The 18540-nt window shown below is 48.6% G+C and overlaps 1 protein-coding gene across 8 annotated transcripts in view; it reads left to right on the top strand.

The window, feature by feature from the left end:
• Window positions 1–18540, top strand: part of VGLL4 (vestigial like family member 4) — a 163826-nt gene that overhangs the window by 142920 nt on the left and 2366 nt on the right. For 7 of the 8 annotated variants that reach the window (XM_049861865.1, XM_049861867.1, XM_049861866.1 and 4 more), the window contains one exon: window positions 13519–13741. In XM_049861865.1, coding sequence (XP_049717822.1) covers window positions 13519–13741 — 223 coding nt within the window. Of the gene's footprint in view, window positions 1–2393; window positions 2537–13518; window positions 13742–18540 lie in introns of those variants that run through there. The other variant, XM_049861872.1, reaches the window with a different exon arrangement.

The raw sequence follows: 18540 nt of genomic DNA, 5'->3' as shown, positions 1-18540 counted from the left end.
TAATTGAGTTGTTTACAGTGTTTCACTACTTGCAAAACTTCTGTGGGTATCTGTATTTCCACTGTGTTCATAGGTCTTATTTCCCATTTTTCTAGAGGTGGAATTTCTGGGTCAGAGGGTACCCATTTCTGCTTTTCCTGTGCCTTCTGTCAGTTTGAACTCTGGGAAGCTTGCGGGTTTACATTCCCACTTGCACCTGTTTGGGTGAGCCTCTCCCAGGCATCATCACAAAGGCAACTGCTTACATTTATTCCTGGGGAAACTGTCATTGTTTCAACACGCTTTAAAAAAATTTTTTTTGGTTACTCTGGCCCTTGGATTTTCTCTTTATGTGTGTATTGGGCATTTGTATTTCTTCTTTCCTGTTTGTATCTTTGTCCTTTTTTTTTTAATTAGGGTGATCTCTTTCTATTGATGTGTTAACACTTCATAGTATGTATTCCTGTAAGATGTAGAAGGAAAATAACCAGTTACTGTTTTCAATTTTATTTACTGTGTGTTTGAAATGTAGATGTTTTTGCGTTCGGTGTGCCTGCATGATTAGATTTTGTCTTAAATGGAAAGGGCTTCTAAAATGTTCGGAAAAGAACAGAAAGCGTTAGATGATAAGACCTTGTCACACATCCAGGGTGGGTCTTCGAGGTAGGATCGTGGTGCATGCTTAATAGATTTTAGCTGTGAAACGATGAGAAACTAATTGTTACATCATCGGTGCATTTATTCAGACATTTCCTGAATGGTTTACTTTGTCCGTGGCGCTGGGGGGAAGTGAGTATCAGTGAAGGAGTTGGCAGGTTCTGAGGGCCTTGGTTTACCAGTTGCCGTCAAGTCAGCTCTGACTCGTGGCAGCCCCATGTGTGTCAGAGCAGAACTGTGCTCCATAGGGTTTTCCTTGGCTGGTTTTTTTGGGAATAGATTGATAAGCCTTTCTTTCGAGGTGTCTTTGGGTGGACTTCGAACCTCCAGTGTTTTGGTTAGCAGCCAAGCATGTGAACTGTTCACACCACCCAGGAGTTTCAAGAAGACCTTGGTTAGAGGAGAAAAATGAACTGGTCCTGAGAGTGCGTCGTCAGGTAGTGACGTGCAGTGACACAGGGCTGAGTGGAGGAGTGCCCTTCCGGGCAGGAAGCTGTCACCACAGCCCCAGTGAGGCAGGGGAAACAAGGATACCGTCATCATGACGAACAGGAATGCAGTCCGGTGTTTCCTGAGTTACCCTTCCCCGGGACCTTTCCACGCATGCATGCACTGAGCTTTGCTGTGGGCAGCAAGCCTTCCGTATCCGTTGTCTTCGTCTCTTGCTGGGCACTGTAAGCAAGCTCGGAAATCAAGAGTTTAAATTCTCTGTTTTTATTTAGCCATTTTACCAGATGTTTCCTGTGGTTTGACAGATGTACCATTTACTAGAAAGTTACACTCCTGAGATTCTGAATGTTATGGACACCGTTGCTATAGACAATGACTCTGTCAGGGCAGGATTTGGAAGTCAACCCTCTCATCATTTTTGGGTTGAAGATGGATTTTTTCCCCCAGAACAGAAATGCTGTTTTCATAATCCACTTTTATCTTCTCTGTTACAGTTCTAATCTCTGATTTATAGAGGACGATCACTGGTTGACCAGAACTTAACTCCAGTAAATACCAGTGACTTAGTTGGTATCTACTGGAGTAAAACACCTGGGCTCAGGTACAGCCAGGTTTTGTTTGCAAAACCAACCTGGGTCTAAGAGAACTCAGGTAGAGGGCAGGTAGCAATCTCCATTGGGCTGAAAATCGGACTGATGCCCCACTTCCCTGGACTCTGATGTTGGGCTGGGGTTAGTAGATCTGCAGACTTGGCATCTTTTTTGCACTCATCTAAAGCTCATCAGGACAAATGAGGAGGATGGCTGAGGGGGCCTCTGCCTTCCCAGGGCCACAGTCAGCATTTCTCTGCTGAGTGAGAGCCCTTATAAGAGAAGAGCCTCTTTTCTAGAACTCTCCTGGTGGGAGGAAAGCCAGAGGAAGTTGCTTCCTACAAAACACACCTGAGGCTGCAGCAGCGGGAGACTCAGGGATGTTTGGCAATCCGGCCGGCCCCGTTCTCTAGCAACCTTCATCTCCTGTGCTTTGTGCAGCCTCATATTAGAGTTTTATGAAAGCCTCATGTTACAGAAGATGGAGAAACAAAGAGGAAATCACATGCTATAATTCCAGCCGTATATCTGTTTCCCCACAAAATGGAATGGTCACCACGCATGTCACGGTCACCATGCATGTCACGTTTTGGCAGGACGTGCTCTGCAGATAACCTGTCCCAGGGCTCCCGCACCTATTCCAGGACCTGGAGGAAACTTTGTTCCAGCACGGCCCCCCTGCCACCACCCCCCCCCCCCCCGCCCCTCGCCTCTCCTTGCAGGCAGGGACTCTTATTCTGACAGCGCCCTCCCTCTCCTGGGTTTGAGCCTGGACTGCTTGCCAAGTTTGTGGGGCCCCAGGCTTTCTTGTGGGAGGACGCTGGGCTGTCTTCATGCTCTTTGGCAATGATTAAAGTGAGGTTAGTACCAAAAACCCTTTCATTTTATTCCCTTACCCTTGCTTTTTCAAACCAGATGGCAACCCTGTATTTTCAGCTGTAATTAATTTAAACTGTGAGAGAGCAAGTGCCGGGAGAAGGGGAGTTAGTTCTGCTTGAGAAGGGACAGCAGTGATTTTTCTTCTCATCCCTCTCCTGGCACCTTGTCCCAATCAGATCCATGTCATGTACAGTTTCTTCTAAGAGGGGAGTGGAAGGAGAGGGGGCCCATTGTAGGGTCCGCAGGGCTGGCCACGCACTGCACATGGGTCCTGGGAGGGCTCAGGCACACTGGTAATTGTTTCCTTAATGAATTGGAAGTAACAAAGTTTCAGGTGGTGGCTGACATGTTGCTGCCAGGCCAAGCTATCATGTGACTGTCTCTAGACAATGGTGCACGGTTTCAAGTGGCTGCTGATTTGGGGAGTACAGTGAGCTCTTTCTTCCTGTTCAGTACAGCTGCCAGGCCTTCCTCCAAAAGGGGCTATGTTTTAGGTTTAGTATTTATGCTTAAAGAAAATTACAAGGGAAATAAAAGCACTTGACCACAATTGAAGGCTGGAGGTTTCGACCTCAGCTATTTGACCAGCTCGTTCCCTCAGTGGAATTTTATTTGAGTCGCTGCTCTATAGTTTGCTGGGAGTGCACGGTCAATTAGAGATTGAGAGGTCGTTCACATTTAATAGAAAATGAATGCTTTTTAAAAAATCTCACAGTAACTTGTAAAATAACTCCACAGAGCAGCCTCTCCCCACCGCCTCCTGCGCTGAAAGGAAGCAGAGGTTAACAGGGAGAGTGAAGGAACTTGTTCGCTGCTCAGAAGCGGGGTGTCCAGGTGTGCCCATGTACCTGCACAGATAGATACAGCAAGGCTTCGGTCTCGTCATTTCAAAAATGCATTTTCCTGGCATTACAAGGGAGTTGCAGATTGAAGAAGATCTCTTAACCATATATGTGAAAAGCACTTTGGGAAACTGTGTGCTAATGGCATACAAATGGCAGCGATCACTATTATTAACATTAGCCCTCCTCGGATGACTTAAAGTCGTTTTTAAAGGCTCAGAGTGAGAAATGAGAACCCACAAATATTCAGCTTGGGAGTCGCCAAAGCGCTCACTGTTGACAACATCATTGACTGTGGGCGCCATGTGTGCTGGGCTTTGCTGGATGGAGTGATGGATGCTTGCTGTTTATTTAATTTTAATGCCAAATGTTAACATTATGACTGGCCGTTTCTCTTACGAGCCCCTTGGATTGTTTTTACGAAGTTTTGCATTTTGTTGTTGTCGTGGACAGTCATCCTCTCGGAAACCTTTTATTTTTTTCTAGTGGAGAGGGCAAACATGCAATGATAAATGCGTCCTGTAGTTGCAGCCTCCTTTAGTACCAGTGGCTTGTCAGAATTTCGAAGGACTAAGGATTAACTTTAGCTCAGTTGAATAAACAATAGTGATTCTATTATGTGTTAAGCTTTTTATATTCCTTCCTCAGTTGCAGTAAGTAATAAAGAAGAGGTAGGCAGCTTGGGAGACAGAAGAGAGTTCGGCACGCTGAGATTATGAAATTTGTTCCTAATAGTTGTAAGCTGTAGTGTGATTACTATTGGGGGTGGTGGTGGTTAGGTGCTGTTGAGTCAGCCCCTGACTCCTGGCAACTGCATGCGTGACGGAATGAAACGCTGCCCCGTCCTGTACCGTCCCCGTGATCAGTTGTGGATCGGGACCATTGGTATCCATAGAGTTTTCATTGGCTGATTTTCAGAAGTAGAGCACTAGGCCTTTCTTCCTAGTCTCTCTTAGCCTTGTAGCTCTGCTGAGACCTGTTCAAGATCATAGCAACACGCAAGCCCCCGTGGACAGACGGGTAGTGGCTGTGCGTGACGTGCACTGGTTAGGAACCAGACTCAGATCTCCCACATGGAAGGTTCGAGTTCCACCACTGGACCACCACTGCCCCCTATTGTGGGAGTTGGTTTTCAGTTTTAACTTAAGGAGTAATTAAGATGAACCATTAGCTATTTGGTGTTGGAAGTCCTCACACAGAGGAAAGGGATATGTCCTCGGGGGCGCTGGGAGGATGGGACAGCCCTCTGGGTTCTCCTGCGGCAGTTTTAGAATCACCAACTCAAAACTTTGGAAAAGAAATGCTGGCTCAGTGTTCGGTGGAATCCTCAGATGCCCCTACTAGGTTCCTCTCTTTACGTCTTCTTTTCAGGATATTAGATGTTGGGTGAAATACAATTTGAACAGCCAAGAAATTGCCCATAGATATTAGTGATATTTCAGTTAAGCTAAGTGGACAGCTCACCAAGCCAAAAAATCCAACCCGCTGCCATTGGGTTGATTCTGACTTAATGATGACCTCATGTGTTGGAGAGAAGGCCTGCTCCATAGGGTTTTCTTGGCTGTGACCTTTATGGAAACAGATCTCCCATAAAGCCTTATGGAGGCCTTTCCTCAGCAGTGCTGCAGGGTGGGTCCAAATGGCCAACCTTTAGGTCAGAGGTTGAGCACAAACCGCTTGTGCCCACTGGGGGCCTTGCCAGCAGGCAGCTTTGCCACCACTACCCAGTGCCGTTGAGTCGATTCTGACTCACAGCAACCCTATAGGACAGAGTAGAATTGCCCCCTAGAGTTTCCAAAGAGCTCCTGGTGGATTTGAACTGCCGACCCTTTGGTTAGCAGCCGTAGCACTTAACCACTACGCCACTAGAGGGAAAGTTAATTCTGAATTCCAAGAGGAGCTTGGAAATGAGAGTATTTTTAAAGCAATCTAGTTTTCTAACTCAGAGGAAAATGAACTAGGCCCCCTGTGCTGCTTTTCCAGGTCCCTTGGGAACTTTGCTTTAAGAATAGAGGAAATTGATTTGTACTTAGTGTATCAATTGTCAGTGTATCAGTAGCCTTTCTAAGCACCTGGAACTCCTTAAAATGATCTTTGAGGAACTTAAATCTTGTTCCTATAATGTGACACACGTCTAAAAAAAAACTTCAAAGCTTAGCCAACCTTCTTTTTCTAGTTTTTGGAAAGATGAAGCTCAGTCCCCATGCCTGGATGCTCACAAAACCCTGCTCCAAGGGAGCCCCACTGAGAACTAATGCACTGAATACTTTGCTTTCAGATGGACAGTCCTTATGGTCCCTTATTATTACCATTTTAAAGAGCATTTGGGAGATGTCTCAAGATCTCTTACTGGATGGATAAGTTTTATCACTTTACATATACAGTACTTAAATTTTCAAACTTTATAGTACACCTGCTCCTCACTTATCAACATGGTTAGGATCCAAGGACCAGGTCATTATGTAGGAATCAGTGTTATGCACAAATGGAGGGATGACCACATCAGATCACAAAATGAAAGATGATTACATCATCACATAACTGCCAAATAACATCACTATGTAATTGCCAAACCACTGAGGATCATGGCCCAGCCAAGTTGACATGTAACCTTAATCATCACAGCCAGCATTACTTTTGCCTTGCACCGTGGCATTCGTTACTGCCAGACGTACGTCATTAATGCATAGAATAGTCCAGTAGTGGATTTTTTACTATTGTTGTAAATGCAAAATGTCAGATGATGAGATAGTCGATAAGTGAGGAGTGGGGGTAGAGTTGTACAGTAATTTCACTCAATAATGTAAGTTTGTCTGCAAAGTTTCTGATGTCAGCTTTTATAAAAAGCTGGCTCTCTAAAATCGATTTAGTGTTGAATATGTTTATTGAATTAGGGATTGACTTCTAGTATCAAGAAGTCTATGAAATGATTTAGAACGGGTTCTTCCCAACACTGGGCTGGACAGTGACAGTAGGGGTGGCTGCTTTCAGTCAGCCGTGGGACTGTGGTTGTAAGGGGGTGGCTGTCGGGAACCAAGGAATTGTAATAAACCAAACAGTACAGGAAGGAAATTTGATTTTTTTCTTCTTGGAAATTTGATTGTTTCTTTGTCTCTGAACCAAATGTGTGTAATAACTCACTTATATCAGCTGTTTAGCCAGCAGGGATCACTATAGCTGAGTTACAAGGAAGAAAATGCTGGGCAGACCTTAGGTCCTCACCTGCTAGGTGACATGCTGCTGTGGTCACCATTGACATTTTGGGTTGTGTTGTTCCAAGTGTAGTCCTAGTGAGTACAGGTCTTGGGATAATCCCGACTTTGAATATTCTCTTCTGTTACTTATTAGACCAGTACTTTGGTTTTTGGTCCCAAAATGTCGCTGCTGTTGTTGTTAGCTGTCGTTGAGTTGGCCCCAACTCAGGGTGACCCCACGTTCCATGGAATGAAATGCTGCCTGGTCCTGTGCCATCCCCGTGATCAGCTGGGGGTTGGACCGTTGTGATCCATAAAGTTTTTATTGGCTGATTTTCAAAAGTAGATCACCAGGCCTTACTTCCTAGTCTGCCTTTGTCTGGAAGCTTCGCTGAAACATGTTCAGCAGCAGAGCAATACGAAAGCCCCCACTGAGAGATGGGCGGGTGGGGGCTACACATAAGTTGCAGAGACAGAGACTTGAACCCCAGTCTCCTGCATGGAAGGTGAGAATTCTACTACTGAGCCACAAATATCCTTGGTCCAGAAACAGGCTGCCATGAATGGAAAGAATTCATCGTTCCCTGTGTGCTGTGTTCTTTAGCTTACGTTTGGAGTATCGCATCTAGTGCTAGGTACCCCATTCAACTGGAGCGTGTGCAGAGGTGGGTGACAGGATGTCTGGTAGATAGTAGACTCATTGGAAGAGATTCTTGTTTGGTGAAGAGAATTTAGGGATGGCACGGCTGATGTAGAAGCAGCTTTTCAATAGCCGGAAGACTGTCCTCTGGAAGTGGAAATCTACTTCACTGAATTTTTCCAAATGGCAGACCTGGGACCAAAGAATCGCACTGGAAGGCAGATTTCATTTGTTATGAGAAAGAACCTTAGGCTGAAGTGTTTCAGTCATGGAACTGCTTCTCAGGGAGGAAGTGAGCACTGACCCTGCCAGTGTGTGAGGACCTGGATGGCAATCTTTCAGGGATGCGGTGATCCCACCTCCCTTCCCTGGTATTCACGACCATCTGAACTGGGACACTTTCTTCCTCCAAGTAGGATAAAGCATCTGATCTTTTCACTGAAGTTTTATAACATTTTCCAGTGATTTGCTGTAAAACGTAAATAGCTAAGAGTGCGCCTCCAAAAGGGTTTGAATGGAATCATGAAAGCTGGCACAGCACCAACCTGAAAGAACAGAGGGGAAACGGTGATGGAAGGTGTTTGCAGACTGTTGATTTCCGGTGGGTTGACGTTTGTTGGAGGTGTCCTCCTCGGGTTTCTCTGGTAACCGTCCAACCAGGTCCTGTCTTGGTACACCAGCTCCATGAGCTCTGTCTTACTCAAACCAGTTGGTGCTGGTTTCTCCTGAGAATTTGTTTGCTTTTTGATCCTTTCATTCCTAAAATAGTTATTGTATGCTGGGCATCATTCTATACACAGAATTAGGAAACTTCTGAGCAGCGCGTGGTTCATAGACTCAGTCATGTTCCCCATGTATTAGTGCCCCAGGGCTGCTGTAACAGGTACCACCCATTGGGTGGCTTATAAAACAAATTCATTGTCTCAGTTCTGGAGGCTGGAAGTCTGAATTCAGGGTGTCGGCAGGTGCATGCTCTCTACCAAGGCTCTAGAGGAAGGTCCTTTCTTGTCTCTCTAACTTGGGTAGCCCCATACATTCCTTGGTTTGTAGTTGAAGCCTAATTATGCCTCTGTCTCTCTGACTCTTTTTTTATAAGGACACCGCTCAGATCAGATTAGGACCTGCATGAACCCATGTTAACTGACAGCATCTTCAAAGACCCAATTTCCAAACAAGGTCACGTTCATAGTTACCAGGGTTAGAAATTCAACATAGATTTTGGGGAGACACAATTCAATTGATAACCCCAGGCATGTCTAGAAGGAACTTGTCTTCTCTCTCGGTCCCCGACTCATGGCAACCTAGTGCACAATGGCACAAAACACAGCCCTGTCCTGTGCCATCCCTATGGTCAGCTGGGGAATGGACCACTGTGATCCATAGGGCTTTCATTAGTTGATTTTCAGAAGTTGATCACCAGGCCGTATTTCCTAGTCTGTCTTAATCAGGAAGCTCCGCCGAGACCTGTTCAGCATCATAGCCACACGCAAGCCTCCACTGCCGCGTGGTGGCTGAGCTTGAGTTGAGGTGCCTTGGCCAGGAATTGAACCTGGTCTCCAGCATGCAAGGCAAGAATTCTGCTCCTGAGCAACCACTGATGTAGTCCCTTCTGCAAAACAAAACACCACCATGTTGATGCCTCTGTTGCAGTTGGTAAGTGCAAAGAAATGAGGATCTTTCCTAGGTCTCTCTCCTCTCCAGGCACTGGAGCTCCCGTACAGAGGAGACGCATAATGTTTCCCATCGCTTCTCTGGTACAAGGACTCTGCTCAGTGCCAAAAATGTGATAGTGATTGTATTTTTGTAAGTATCATTCATTGACAGAATACTTAATGACAAAAATTACTATGAATTTAGTAGCAGTAGGAATTTTAAATTAATTTATATTTTATTAATCTCAGCAACTTCTCCATTCATTGGAAAACACTGCATATACATGTGGGGGACATATGATCTATTCGAGGTAGAAAACAGTGCTCGGAGTGCCTGTGGATTCCTGCACCGTTTGTCAGGCGTCTCCAGGGGTCCTGGTGCCCAGGTGGAGACCCACTGTGGCAACAGCTGCTAATGTGGGGGTGGGGGAAGAATGCTTGCCCAGTAATGTTCTCAGGGCTGACCTCTTTTCGCAAACCTCAGTTTGTCCCCTTGTCTTAGCTAATGATGGAAGACACGTGCAGAGAGTTGTAGTCAGAGAAAACTGGTACCTTACTTACATAGAGCTGTGCTATTCAGAAATGAGACCCGAGTCTCCCGGGCAAGCTGTAGGGTCTCTGGCCTGAGGCTGACCTTCCTGTGGGCCTTGCCTTCCTGTGGGCAGCAGATCTGGCAAGCCAGTAAGATCACGGAATAGTCCAATCGGATGAGGAAAGGTCGCAGTGGTAGGCCCTGTCCTCGCTCAGATCCTGTTTATTCTTACTTTTACACCATGTCACTCTAGAGAACAGTGGTGGTTCAGTGGTAGAATTCTCACCCTCCACGCGAGAGACGTGGGTTCTATTCCTGGCCAGTGCACCTCGTGCGCAGCCGCCGTCCATCTGTCATTGGAGGCTTGTGTGTTGCTATGATGCTGACCGAGTGTCATTCAGCAGAGCTTCCAAAAAATCAGCCAGTGAAAACCCTATGCATCACAATGGCTTGATCCTCCACCAGTGGTAGGGATGGCGCAGGACTGAAGTGTTTTGTTCCCTTGTCATGGGATCGTCATGCATCGGGGCTGGCTCAACAGCAGCTAACAACAACAACATAACATCATTCTAGCAAACTTAGTTACCTGACTTTTTGGCCCACTGTGGGGAAAAGGGAGTCCCTGCGTGGTGCAGACATTTAACATGCTCGGCTGCTAACCAGAAGATTGGAGGTTCGAGTCCATCCATACGTGCCTCAGAAGAAAGTCCTGGTGACCTGCCTCTGAAAAAAAGCCATTGAAAACGTTATGGAGCACAGTTTACTCTGACACGTGGGTCACTGGGAGTCGGCGTCAGCTGCAGCCGGTGTGGGTAGAAGGGACAGGTGAGGGCTACCAGCAGCGCAGGCCACGTACTCCAGGGAATAATGACCTTCCGATAACTGAGGGGAAACCAAAACACGGCGAGACACTGCCTCCGGAACACATGACCCCGAGCAACCGGAGACAACTGAGTACCATGCAGACAGTCCTCTCCTGGAAGTCTGCCTGCATCACATCTTAAAACAATGTTTGTAATGAAGCTCTCAAGTCCCAAGGAAAGGGAAGAAGAAGTTGTCGCCATGTTTTAAAGTGTTTTATCTCTCAAAGGTTACATTTATTATCTCTACATAAGTGGCTGGGGCTTGATGAGTTAAACACAGGAACCAGGCTTCCTGAGGGTCCTGGGTGCGTTGGGTGGATCTATGAGGTGATAGTTTAGCTCAAGGAGGGGAGACCTTGGAGCTCCTGCTAGTCTCCTGGAGAAAGAAGGGCAGACACCGGTGAGGCGAGCCTGCATCACACAAAAGGCTAACAAATGCTGGCTGCTGGAGCAGCTGGAGAAGCAGAGGGCAGGTCTGAGGAGACAGCTCCAAGACGGGGAAATATATGGAGACTCAGCATACGCTAATTTAATGGCTCTGTCTCCTAAGGGAGCTTTGATTGGAAGTCCTTGACTCAATTATAGAGACAAAGAGCAACTCAACAAGAAAATAGCAGAAATGTCATTCAGATATGTGTTTCCTCAGGGTTGGGGTGGGCTCATCTTCCCTCCGGGAGTCATTGGGTGGTGTACACAGCTGCTAACTGAAAGGAGGTTCAAGTCCACCCAGCAGTATCTCAGAAGAAAAGCCTGAGGATCTATTTCTGAAAATTCAGCCATTGAACGTCCTGTGGAACCCTCTTCCATTGCTGGTGGGATTGTAAAATGGTACAACCACTGTGGAAAACAGTTTGGAGAGGTGTTGTTCAGAAAGTTAAACATAGCATTTCAGTTTGGAGAGGTGTTGTTCAGAAAGTTAAACATAGCATTTGTCGTATGATTCAACAATTCCACTCCTAGGTATATACCCAGAAGACTTGAAAGCAGGAATGCAAACAGATCCTTGTACACCAGTGTTCATTGCACCTCTGGTCACAATAGAGTGAAGTCAGTCAGTCACAAAGGGAAAAGTATTGTGTGATCCCACTTCTGTGAAACGTCTAGAATAGACAGATGCATAGAGACCAAAGTTGATCAGGGGCTGGTGGCAGGAGGGGAGAAGGGGAACTCACTGCTTTGGGGACACTGAGCTTCTGTTAAAGGCGATGGGGAATTTGGAAACAGACAGTGGTGATGGTTGAACGGCATGAGAAACGTAACTAATGTCAAAACGGAAAATGATTTGTTATGAGCATATTTACCACAGTAAAAAGAAAACCCCGCGGAGCACAGTTCTGCTCTCACACACATGGGGTCATCATGAGTTGGAGTTGGCTCAGCAGCAAATGATTTTCGGTTAATTTTCTTTTCTAGCATCATAGAAATGTGCTCGTTTTGAAGCCCTCTCAGGAAGTTATGGCCGACTGGAAAGGGCTAGCTTTGTTTCAGTTCCCCTTCCTCTGGCCAGCAGTGGCCCTGGTGGCTCCCCTCACTCTTACACATTCAGAGGGTCAGCCTGAGCGCTGGCTGAGGGAAGGTGGACTGTGCCCACACAGGGCCTGTGCTCTCAGGGTCCCTTGACAGATGGGCCCGTCTGAGCAAGCATCATGAAGAGATTATTGGTTTTTTTTTCATTCTCTCACTCATCTAAAACATTGTTCGTCCAAAAGGTTTTGGATGATCACTTGGCTGACCAGCTTCTTCCTGCTCATGTTAGGGGCAGGTGTCTATTCCTGGCTTCCTTGACTGCACTTGGCAGTGCAGCAGAGAGCAACTTCCACTCCATCTTCTCACTGGGGAGTCTGGGCTTACCTGACCTTACACACGCATGGGTTCCTGCTCACGTCGTCACTTCTGGGAACCTCACGCATGTGCTGCCTGGCAAGGATATCTGAGGGCCCGTGATTTTTAAAAGCTAGTTGATGGGGAGTTGATCCTGACACATGGTGACTCCATGTGTGTCAGACTAGAGCTGTGTTCCATAGGGTTTTCAAAGCCTGACTTTTTTGGAAGTAGGTCACCAGGCCTTTCGTCCAAGGCACCTCTGGGTAGACTTGAACCTTTCAGTTAGCAACTGTGTTAGCTGTCTGCATCACTCAAGGACTCCATATGTATACTATGCTCTTATTAGCTGCCGACTGGTAACCCCAGGCACAGTGGAACAAAACACTGCCTGGTCTCAACCCACCTGGATCAAAGGAGAATGAAGAACACCAAGGACACAATGTAATTATGAGCCCAAGAGACAGAAAGGGCCACATAAACCAGAGACTACATCATCCTGAGACCAGAAGAACTAGATGGTGCCCGGCTACAACCGATGACTGCCCTGACAGGTAACACAACAGAGAAGCCCTGAGGGAGCAGGAGAGCAGTGCGATGCAGACCCCAAATTCTCATAAAAAGACCAGACAATGGTCTGACTGAGACTAGAAGGACCCCGGTGGTCATGGCCCCCAGACCTTCTGTTGACCCAGGATGGGAACCGTTCCCGAAGCCAACTCTTCAGACATGGATTGGACTGGACAGTGGGTTGGAGAGGGATGCTGGTGAGGAGTGAGCTTCCTGGATCAGGTGGACACTTGAGACTATGCTGGCATCTCCTGCCTGGAGGGGAGATGAGAGGGTAGAGCGGGTTAGAAGCTGGCGAAATGGACAGGAGAAGAGAGGGTGGAGGGCGGGAGCGGGCTGTCTCATTAGGGAGGGGGTAATTGGGAGTATGTAGCAAGGTTTATATAAGTTTTTGTGTGAGAGACTGACTTGATTTGTAAACTTTCACTTAAAGTACAATAAATATTAAAAAAAAAAAAAAAAAAAGGTGCCTGGTACTGTACCATCCCCATGATCGGTTGTGGAGCAGACTGTTGTGATCCATAAAGTTTTCACTGGCTGACTTTTTTGGAAGTAGATGGCCAGGCCTTCTGAGGCACCTCTGGGTGGACTCAAACCTCTGACTTTTTGGTTAGCAGCCGGTCACATTAACTGTTTGTACCGCCCAGGGACTCAGGCACCTTAATTTGCTTGGAAGCTATTTAACTGAGCCTCAGAAAATGGGGCTGATAATAATATAATATTTATCTATCACAAGATAAAAATCAAATGAAATAATGAGTATGAAGTGCCTGACACATGATCAGTGTCCCCTTCACCACTCAGAAAATGCCAGGTGTTCCCATCTGAGTGTTCATTCCTCTTGTTCAGGAACAAGACGGCCAATGGTGACTGCCGGAAAGACCACCGGGAACGGAGCCGCAGCCCCATCGAGCGTGCGGTGGCCCCCACCGTGAGCCTGCACAGCAGCCACCTGTACGCGTCCATCCCCAGCCTCACGCTGGAGCAGCCCCTTGCCCTGACCAAGAACAGCATGGACGCCGGCAGGCCAGTCGGCATCTCGCCCACGCTGGCCCCGGCCGAGCGGCAGCAGGTACGCCTTTGTCTCGCAGGGCTGGGGGCCGGTGGTGATAAGGTGACGGCAGGCAGTGAGTGGGCTTGAGGGAGTCAGAGCTGAGGAGCCTGCAGGGTGGTGGGTGAGAGGAAGGACGAGCGGGGCCCCCCGTAGCCCCACTGTGCGCTTGCTTGTCCTGCGAGCTCGTCACGTTTCAGTTCCCACCTGGAACGGCCTGGGCCTTGCCTCTTAAGAGGAAATGGCCTTAGACAGACGTCTAATGTCTTTGGGGCTTAGTTTCTTTCCTTGCAAAATAGAAGGCTTGGGCTTAGTGAGGTGGTTTTTCCAGCAGTCTTCATGGGTGAGCCTGTTTCTGTTAGGATTTAATATAATCATAATGAGAACCCTACCTTTACCCATTATAAGGTCACACAGGTGAAGCTAAGTGCCAGGCTTCTTTGCTTTGGGCTGGAATCCTTAAAGTCAGCGGTGACAGGGTTAGCATGGTCAGAAACCTGTGATGGGCAGGCTACAGATTTTTTTCTGTTAGAGGAAAATAAGGAAATTAAACGATTACTTAATAAAGATAGTTTGCTTGATAGGGAAAAAAAATGTCTTTTTAAAAACGGGGTTCCTGGGGAAGTATATAATGAAAAGAGGCTTCGGTGCCAAGGCGGCTCAGAATCATTGCCTTAAGACTGTGGCATTTCCCTCTCTGAACGTCTGAGGCTTTGTTCAGCACCTGCGACCTAACTTGTTGTTGTTAGGTGCTGTCTGGTCGGCCCCTGACTCTTGGTGACCCGCTGCACAATGGCATGAAATGCTGCCTGGTCCTACGCCACGCCTGTGATCAGTTCCAGATTGGACCATTCTGAGCCATAGGGTTTTTATTGGCTGATTTTTGGAAGCAGATCACCAGGCCTTTCTTCCTAGTCTTTGTCTGGAAGTTCCATTGAAACCTATTCAGCATCGTAGCACACAAGCCTTCACTGAGAGGGCTAGTGGCTGGGCATGAGGTGCACGGGTCGGTACTCAAACCCGGGTCTCTCACATGGAAGGTGAGAATTCTGCTGAGCTACCACTGCCCGCTGCAGCCTCATAGGCTCTCAGTAAATGTTTGCCCAAGACTGACACTGTGAAAAGAGGAAGGCCTGCGGCTCATCAGCAAGGGGTGACCAGCAGCGGGGGCTTGTACAGATTCAGCCAGAAGAGGCTGCTGTGTCCTTGAAGCCCGTCACCTTCTTCTGCCCACTGACACTCTTGTCTTACAGGCATGCCATGCTCTGCCACCCACTCTGCTGTGGCCCACCCGGCGGCCCACCTAGCCCCAGCGCCTGTAATACCTGCTGGGATTGGGCCCTGGGAGTCTGAGGTTGACTAGTGCTTGTGAATCCCAGTGAGGTGAACACACAGTTGCATATCCCACCTCGGTGCCAGGCATCACAGCCCCGTTTGCTTCAGTCATTCATTCAACAAGAACGTGTAGACACCTACTGTGTGCCAGGGAGTAGCTAGAAGCAGATCGAGCAAGACAGGGTCTTCACAGAGAACTCAGTTTCAGTCAGGAAGAGAGATGGGTCATGGGATAGCTAAACTACCATATTTCAAGTATCAGTCAACAGCCATTGATTTGTGCTGCCGAGAAGGTGGGCTGGCTCAGGGCCGGCCAGGTGAGCAGGGGCTGCCCTTCCTTAGTTCAGCACTTATTGGCACTGCCTATGTGCAGGAGCTCTGTGAGCCTCTGAAACAGAGGTACGTGTGGGACCTAGGTCACTTCTAGCCCGTGAGGAGCTCGCAGTCTAGGTGGGGACAGGGAGGTGTGAAGACCCCACTAAGAGTGGTGGTAGGTGCCAGGGTTGGGGTGTATACAGTGGGACCCACTGAGGGCCCAGCTCATCCTGCCAGGTGCGTGGCTGTTGACCTGTTTTGTGATGTTCCATAGGCACAGTGTCGCATGAATGAGATGAGAAGCCAGTCAGTTGGGGCCTGGAATGAGCAAGCAAAAGAAATGCATTCTGACTGACTGAGCCTGAAAGGCACTTATCGATAGGAAATAGGGGGTTAAACCCTGTGGCCACTGCACCCCTGGCAGGGAGGTCCTCGGGGATTGGGAGGGGCACCAAGACTGGGGCAGGGCACGTTTGGTTGGCAGCACCCAGGTTACATGCCCTGTGACGGAGAGCCTGGCGTTTTCCGCTGCTATAATGGGAAGCAAACACTCTTAAGACGCAACAGTGTAAGAGAAGTCCCCCAACAGAGGTTCTCTGCTAGCAGCCCAATGGAAAATAGATGCCTACTGATGTCATCTAAGGAATCTGGAGCCTACTCTGAAGAGGCCGGGCAACCCCTGGTGGTGCAGATGGTTAAGCACTCAGCTACTAAGTGAAGGTTGTTGGCCCAGCTCCACCCAGAGGCACCCCAGAAGAAAGGCCTGGCGCCCTACTTTGGAAAGATCACCCTGTGGAGCCCAGCTCTACTCTGACACACACGGGGTTACCAGTGGCAGCTGTTCTGTTTTTTCTTCTTCTGTAGAGGCCCTGAGGGGCTTTTAAAGCAGTGGAGGGATGTGGTCAGATGTGTTTTATGAGAGACCTGTAATCTCTGAGCCTTGTGGGGCAGTTCTCCTCTATCCTATAAGGTCGCTGTGAGTTGGAATCCACTCAATGGCAACAAGTTGGGTTGTGGTTGATTTTGTAATCTCTGAGCACCTGTGTCTAGTCTCTAGCCCTTGGTGGCTTGGAGGAAGTAGCTCTGGGCCCTCACACACCCCAGCTTTAAATGCACAGGTGTTTCCTGAGTTCTGTGCCAGGTACAGTGACGGGGATGGAAAGATGAGCAGGACACAGCGCTGCTCTCCGGCAGCTCAGAGCCACCCACACATTTCCAGGACTTTTGTCTCATTTGCTGGTCCCACCACTGTCAGTGACTCTTGTGGGGAAGTGTGACTGTCACCCACACTGAGAATGGCAAGTGGTGATGGGGCAGGGCTCCAGGAGCACGGGCCTCTGCCAGCAGGCCATCGTCTGTGCTGCCCTGTGCGCACATGGCAGATGCCTTCCTGTCCATGGCGGAAAATGTGACTCAGATCTCTGGGAAGTAGAACAGGAATGTTCCTAGAGAGGCATGTCCGGGGGGCTACAGAAAGTGCTACCACACCCCATGTTCTTGTGATGGCAGCTGTGAGGGTATAGAGTATTCTGAAGAAAGCTACAAAACGAGGGCACCACCCAGCAAATGAGAAAAGGCTCAGATTCAATATGAAGACCCAAGGGGGAGGGGTACCTGGGGAGTTTGCATATGGTGCTGCTTCCTCAGGGCAGCCTGGGTGGTGCACCCAGAGGCGTGGGCGAGGCCTGAATAACTGTGAGGGAGCCGGATTCTCCCCACCTAGACCATAAGGTTATTGGGGAGGGTGTTTTATAGCCCCTTGTTCTCCCATCTTACCCTTGGGTGAAGTAGGCTTTAGGTGGATGTGTGGAGCAGACTCCCAACTGCCACTCACCTGCAAAGTCAGGGGGCAGATGTGGGAACCCTGGCTCAGAAGATGGGGTGGTTTTGAGCACCTTGGGGCTCAGCCAGCCCCTCCAAGCCTGTGTAGGGAGGAAGGGAGAGGGTGCCCCAAAGCACTCAACATCTGCAGGTCTCTGAGAGCAGTTTCCTTCATTCTAGGCCAGGTGCTCTACCGATTGCCTTATACCCACTGTGATGTTAGATTCTTCTTTACTCCGTTGTCCCACCCTTCTACCCGCCCCCTAGATGCATTCTCTTGTGAAGTGGCCTTTCCATCTTTGGACATGTACGCTGAGTTTCTTCTTCAGCCTAAGCTTCCCTAAATTCATTCTGTCCCCGTTTGGCAATATCTGTGTCGGTCAAGACTCTGGTTGCAAGGAACAGAAACCAGCTTGAGTGAGCTCAAGCACAAAAGGAAGGGAGTTTGCTGGGAGGACCCTGGGCGTCTCCTAGAACCAGGTCATGGGTGCAGCCAGGCTCCAGAAGGAAGGGCGTTCCTTCCTTCCTTGGCTTTTTTCTGGTCCAGGTCTCTGCCTCCTGCTCTTTGCTGCCAGCCGAGGTGGCCGTCCCACAGCTCCTGAGATCTGCTCAAGCTTCAGTCTCTTACTAAGTAGGCTCAAGGGTGGACTGCCGAACCCTGGGTCAGGTTTCTACCCTCGCTCAGGCAGCTATGGCCGATGGGGCACCGTCACATGGCTGGCTCAGCCTCGGGGGTGGGGGGAGAGCATGGCTCATGGGTAGAACCAACTCTTCAAAAGGTGCTCCAGGCTGCACCTGTCCTTTGGTGTAGCGTGACTGGTACATGAAGAGCAGGACTCTCACACACACTGAGGACCAGGCCCTCACACCCCTCCCAATCAGTCTACCAACCCCCTTCAGGTGCCGTAATGATGACTGACACATGAAGAAATGAGTGGAAAGCTGGCATCCAACACAGGCCTACCTGACCTCCATGCTCTCTCCTTAGTTCTGTTTTTGTTCATGCCAGGAAGGATCATACAAACTCTTGATGGCTCCATCCGCACTATGACTTGTTGAGCCTTTAGCGAAACCCCAATCAGTGGTGGCTTGTGGTAGAATTCTCGCCTTCCGTGTGGGAGACTGGGGTTGGATTCCTGGCCCACGCACCTCAGGCACAGCCACCTGCCAGTGGAGGCTTGCATGTTGCTATGATGCTGAACAGGTTTCAGGGGAGCTTCTAGACTAAGATGGACTAGGAAGAAAGGCCGGGTGATCTACTTCCAAAAAACTAGCCAGTGAAAACCCTATGGACCACAATGACCCAATCCCATTGTGCATGGAGTCACCATGAGACAGGGGTCGACTTG

Source organism: Elephas maximus, chromosome 20 (genome assembly GCF_024166365.1).
Source record: "Elephas maximus indicus isolate mEleMax1 chromosome 20, mEleMax1 primary haplotype, whole genome shotgun sequence".
NCBI classification, from domain to species: domain Eukaryota; kingdom Metazoa; phylum Chordata; class Mammalia; order Proboscidea; family Elephantidae; genus Elephas; species Elephas maximus.
The sequence above is the reverse complement of the archived record's forward strand: the minus strand, read 5'-3'. Positions and strand labels throughout refer to the sequence as shown.